At 34.7% G+C, this 5,997-nt stretch overlaps 1 protein-coding gene across 1 annotated transcript; it reads left to right on the top strand.

The window, feature by feature from the left end:
• Positions 1-3,035: 3,035 nt before the first annotated feature.
• Positions 3,036-5,769, top strand: LOC112805737 (uncharacterized). The gene is made up of 11 exons (XM_025848071.1): positions 3,036-3,188; positions 3,292-3,363; positions 3,406-3,559; positions 3,680-3,776; positions 3,917-4,044; positions 4,128-4,212; positions 4,327-4,378; positions 4,746-4,819; positions 5,135-5,258; positions 5,350-5,532; positions 5,644-5,769. The coding sequence occupies exons 1-11, from the start codon at positions 3,036-3,038 to the stop codon at positions 5,767-5,769; spliced, it is 1,248 nt and encodes a 415-aa protein (XP_025703856.1).
• The last annotated feature ends 228 nt before the right edge of the window (positions 5,770-5,997 follow it).

Below are 5,997 nucleotides of genomic sequence, written 5' to 3'. Positions count from 1 at the left end.
CTTTCGTTCTTTAATATACTCTTGGATAATGCTATCTATATAAAGGATGTGATTTTGTTGCGTTAATCGTGGAAAAAATTTGATATTTTGTTACTCCTTCATAAAATAGGCATCGTGTTATATCTGTATATAGCCTTTAAGGTCGCACTACTACACTTTTTGGTTTATCGGAGATGCCTCCCTATTATGGTTTCGGAAAAATTAGGTCTATAAAATAATACTCTTCACGACTTTTGATTCCTTTAAGTAATATTATATCCATCTTGCATTAAAGAAATTTTTTTTTCATATAATCACCCATTAACCAAAGTTTTATTCTTTTTATATTAAAGATTGCCTTCAAAAAACCATTTAACTAAATATTTTTTTATTCATTAGATTCCTTTTTTATTCACCATTCAATAGTTATTATTTTTTTCTTCTTAAAAACTCTTCAATAATTAGTAAATTATTAACTTATAACTTGAAAAATTCTGTTTTTAAAATGGTTATTTTTGTGGTTTGTATGTATTATTGTTACATGAGATCAAAAAGCCTTCATCATTATATTTTTCCATTACAGCGTCTATATATTAATTCTTCTATATATCAAAAGGAGTCAGACCTTTTATTTCAGTGTTATAATAACATTTTTCGATATCATCGAATGAGTTGTTTAATGGTCGAAAAAAATTCACACAACTTGGCTAAATCTCAATTTATCAAATATTTCTTTCTTATATAATTCTATCCACAGGTTGTTATTGTCATTAGTATTTAATTTCCGTGTTGCCATATGGGTCAGGCATTTTCAACTAACTCACTAAGTTTTCATCCCGTGCTCCCTTTCACCTAGAACAGTGAAATGCTTTTTCGTTGTGACCTTTGCTCTCTCTAGATTAATTCATTTCATCTTTGGCCTATTGCCTCAGCCTTATAATCGAGAATATCTTGAGGCCTTTTGTTGGCTTTTGTTAAACAATACACCTTATGCGAAAAAATCTAATGCTACCGTCTAAGGACATTCACACAAATCCCCATTCGCGACCATTCCAACTCAATGCCAAGTCTTTTCTGGTCAGTTTGCGTTCATCGCTCTGAGTCAGTAGTTGTGTCGCTAATTCCTACATTCAATGTATACATCGGTGGGTTTTGACCGCCATCTCCCAATTTTGCAAGGTTTGCTCTAACCTCACCTTCTTCACCTACTTTTCGACTCCTTGCTCAGTCCAACGAAAATCTCAAACACGAGCTTTGATTATTCCTTGACGTTACCCCTTTCCCACAAGGTCTTTCAGACTCAAACTTATTTATTAGTTATTTAATTTAATATTTTTTGGTGACTTATTTAATTTAATATTTAATTAATTAGTTATTAGTTATTTAATTAGTACTTAGTTATATTAGTTATAGTCATGGTTCTGCACATGCATGTGAATATATTTGTTTTGGCCTTGAAGCCGCTTCAAATATGGTTATCGAGATGGAGAATCTATTAGTATATATGCGTATATGCGTATTAATAACACACATATTATAATAACAACCATTTAATAGAATATAAAATATAGTATAATAATTTAATATTTCACATAGTATAATAATATAATATTTCACATATACTCAATAATATTTATAATATTTTTAGAATATATAAATATCTCATATATCTCATATATATTTAAATATTTAATATTAATATAATATATAATATATAATATATACAAATATAAATATACAATATGTTACAATATATAACATATAGTAATATAATAATAATAAAATAAAATAAAATACAATATAATTGTTCGGTCAAATTAAATGACTATCCTTTAAATTGTATCTCAAGTAAGGGTTTCAGCTTTTACATTCATGGGTTTAATTAAATTTAAATTTAACTTTAAATTTAAATGTTGTCTCAGCAGCGTCAGACGATCCAAACCGCAGTTCAATTTTTAGTATGGTAAATTGTCCTTGGTTAATGCTGGGACCTGGTGTCCTATAAAGTCTTCTCTTCCTTTCAACATGCTTGCACACTGACTTGCTCTGCATCTTTTATACTGGTGCGTTTTAAGACATCATTTTTTCATGTTACTGATGTTTACTGTGATTGCTATTGCTACTGCTATAGGCCCATGTGTTAAACATTTGTCTTGACTTCCTTATATGTAATCGTAACCATGCATGACATAATTTTACCATTAGTTCTTCTGACTTTGGCCTATTTTTTGTCTCCCATGCTCTTATGCCACCATTTTCATTAGATTGCTTAGTATTCTTTTGTCTTTCCTCGTGGCACATTGGCTGCAAATTGAGCTTTCGTATGTGGTTTTAAGTGGATCACGAAGAATATTGCACACTCGGTAACATGTCTTGAGCGGTTACGTGTTATTACTCCCAAATTGTTCATCGTCCATTTCATTTTTTGCATGTGATAGATATAAGCAAGTGGCACACTGTTGTTATTGTTGCTTTCTTGACATGATGTTCTGATTTCTGTATTTCTTTCACTATCGCACTACACGTGTTTAATATATTTTCATCGGTGTCTTGAGTAAACCCTTCACTGATTAGTATTAAAAACTTTATAGTGTATATTATATACTTAATATACTTGAATATTATACACGTAATACTTAATATACTTAATATACTTATATAGTTATATGGTCATATACTTACATACTAATATAGTTATGCACCTATGCTTATACGTATGCCTCTAATTACCATGATCATTGTTTTGTGTTCGTTTTTCTCTCAATATTGTAATAGATAAAATTGTTGTGAGGCACGTAATTAACCATTACTTCATAGTTGTTGTTACCAAAAAGGAAGTTCATGCATGGCTTCATTCTTATGATATGCATAATTGGTGTTATATTTATTTTTGCTTTTTGTTCCTCCATGGATGTGGATTGTGCTTTTTTCGTGTGTATTTGTGTCTCCTCATGTAGATTTTCTTTAATTGATTTCTAGAATTATCTGCATTTAATCGGGTACCCAGCTCATATTTTCTTCTAAAGCTTATCTGAGACCCAAATCTATTCCCCCAGATGGATCAGACATTTGATTCTGTTAAGGACCTTTCTCTTATTTCCAAAAAGAACTGGTGCATTAAAATAAGGATTTTGAGGATGTGGAAGGTTCCGTCATATGAAAAGAGTTACTTCCAACCTTCAATGGAGTTGGTTGTACTTGACAAAGAGGTATGTTTCCGTCTTTTGTCACATCATGTATGTTATTCCTTTCGGATGTTTGTCACCTCCGTGATATCAGCCATCTCTTTATTTTGTGTTTCATTGTTGTCAGGGATCTCGAATCCATTGTTTCACCCAGTCCGTCCATTACCGTCTTTTTAAACCGATCCTTGATGAGGGGAAGGTATTTGTTGTGGCCAACTTCATAATGGACTCAAACACATAGAAATACAGACCCACCAAGCATAGTATGCGGATCATATTTAAGAGGGAGACATTGGTCTCGAGTGCTGATGACATGGATATTCTAATCGAGTCATTTGATTTCGTGGCAATCAAGGAAATCTTATCTTCCATTAGGGATGACTTATTTCTTATTGGTATGCTCTTTGATATCCTCATTGTGCCACCCACATATAGGTCATTTCCCTAGAATATCATTTATTTGCCTCTGCCAACTGTTTGTTAATGCCCTCTTATACTGTGGTTATCTGGCATAGATTTTTTTGGTCTTCTGTCTGCAAAGAGTGACTTGATTCCTTTCGAAAAAAAAAAACGGAAGTCACATTACATGAAAATCGAGCTTGATGATCTGAGGTTAGTCTTTCCATCTTATTGTGCATAAACATCTGGATACCTTATTCATGCCGCAATCCATACTTACCTCTGATTGTGTTGTTTAATGATTATAACTGTTCTATGTAAACCACGATAAAAAATACGTGTGGACCCAAAAGTGGCAGTGAGAAGCTTTCTTGCACCTTGTGGGAAAATTATGCATCTGAATTGGTCACTCTTCTTGATGCCAACAAGGCCACCGAATTTATAATCATGCTCCAATTTGCCAAGATGAAGTTCTACGATGGTATATTTAACATTGCCCAATTATCAAGGAACTTGCTTATATGTAACCAAGTATTTGTCTAATCAAATTTAATTTTGTTTCAGGGGTGATGACTATCACCTACACAAACTACACCACAAGGCTCATGGTTAATGGTGACCTTGATGTGGTTAAAAAATTCTGCCAAAAGTCTGGTTCTTTGACAAAGGCTTTAATTTTTTGTTCACCAATCTTTAACAAGCAACTTAACGCATTCCTATATTGGTTGTGATATGGTGATGTTGTTAATTCATTTGATGACAGCCTGATTAGACTTGGTAGCAAGCATAACACCAGCGTTGATGTTATAGGCCAGGTAGTGAGGCATTCTCCTTCTGAATATTTTCTCCGCCTTACACCCTATGCACCCATACATCAGATAAAGCAAACTCTTGAAGTGTGTTCATTGGGTGCTTTGAATTTTATGGTTGTTTCCCAACGCACATTTAAATATATTCTTTCTGTAAACCATCATGAAATAATTGAATACATGAGTTTCATGTTTTCATGCGATACACTTCTCTTTGCATGAATTCTTTAAAATAACTCTCCATCATGCATTTTTGTTTATTTCATTGTGGTTATTTTTTCCCTATACGATACACTGTTTTGTGCAGGAATTTGTTAAAATTGTTCTCCTGCGTGCATTTTGTTCATTTCATTGTGGTTAATTTTGCATACAGAAATCAGCCTACGTGACCTGTGGTACGGTTATCGACATTGACAGAAATCATGCATGGTGGTACAAGGCTTTCAGGCAATGCACACAGGGACTGGAGGCACTTACTAACCAATTTTATTGTGTAAAATGTGATGTTTACTCTACGATTTTTTTTCCGAGGTTGGTTTCCATTCGTGTGTGGTTGATTTGTTCCTGTGTAGTCTCATTATAGTCAAGAACTTTAGTTTTATTTTTATTTTTTTGGTTTGATGCTTTCCCTAGATTTGGGATCGGTAACATCGAAAAGCCATGTTGCACTTCTATGTTTGTTGTTGAACCTGGTCTGAGCATTTGTTGCATTATTTACATGCCCCCCTAATTTTTTTATGCGTTTTTTATTTGTGCATGAAGGTTTTGCATTCAGGTTCGTGTTGTTGATGACTCGGATACAGAAACCTTTGTTCTCTTTGAGAATTCTGCATCAAAGTTCTTAGGCCTATCTGCCGCTGACATCCGCACCAGCCTGCTTGCTAGGGTTCATTATTCGGTTTTTTTTTTTGTTTTGGTATGAGTTTTTGTGAACTCTTTGGCTATCGAGTTACTGACTTCTCGTCTTCAACATACAGGGTTATGGAAGAGACCATTTCCCAGAGGAGCTGAATGCACTGATTGGGAAGACACTCCTATTCAAGCTTACTGTTAGGCATGATAGCCTGAATAAATTTCAGGCATGCGTGATCACCGTTTCTAGGATATGTTCTGATCCGGAAATTATAGCTTCACTTGCTTTAGAAAAGAACATTAAATTGGTATAGGTCTTTGATTACTCCACAAAGGCCGTTTATTTGTCATTTCGTATTCAACTGTTGCTGCTTTTTGTGTTCCTTAACACTTTACAATCTGACCATCATCTGTTCTAGGATGCATTGCAGAAGTTGCCCACTGCAACGGGTGTTCGTAGCGGTGAATTGATTGGGACTGGGAGCATAGTCAGGGTTGCTGGTTCCACCACCCCCTCCGAGCACCAAAGTCGTAGCTGCTTTTGACCTTGAAGCAGACCACGTGGTTACACAAACTCCTGTAAAGTAAGTGTGCATTAGATCCGACGATGACCTCTCCTCCCGTGCCCCACTCTCTGCCTCCAAGAGTCTTCTGCCTGCGTTTAAGAGGTGCATCCTAGGGAATGCCACCGATCCTGATGTAGGGGATATGTGAGCCCGTCATCCCTCCATCTCAAAGCTTCAAATAAAAATAAAGCCATCCTAACTGCTTGG

Source organism: Arachis hypogaea, chromosome 6 (assembly GCF_003086295.3).
Source record: "Arachis hypogaea cultivar Tifrunner chromosome 6, arahy.Tifrunner.gnm2.J5K5, whole genome shotgun sequence".
In the NCBI taxonomy this organism is placed as follows: Eukaryota; Viridiplantae; Streptophyta; class Magnoliopsida; order Fabales; family Fabaceae; genus Arachis; species Arachis hypogaea.
The sequence above is the reverse complement of the archived record's forward strand: the minus strand, read 5'-3'. Positions and strand labels throughout refer to the sequence as shown.

Excerpts from the sequence above, each read along its gene's own strand:
- LOC112805737 (XM_025848071.1), top strand. The coding sequence starts at position 3,036 with ATGGATCAGACATTTGATTCTGTTAAGGACCTTTCTCTTATTTCCAAA. Across the intron at positions 3,560-3,679 it reads GGATGACTTATTTCTTATTG|ATTTTTTTGGTCTTCTGTCT; the intron begins GTATGCTCTTTG and ends TATCTGGCATAG. Across the intron at positions 4,379-4,745 it reads GCGTTGATGTTATAGGCCAG|AAATCAGCCTACGTGACCTG; the intron begins GTAGTGAGGCAT and ends TTTTGCATACAG.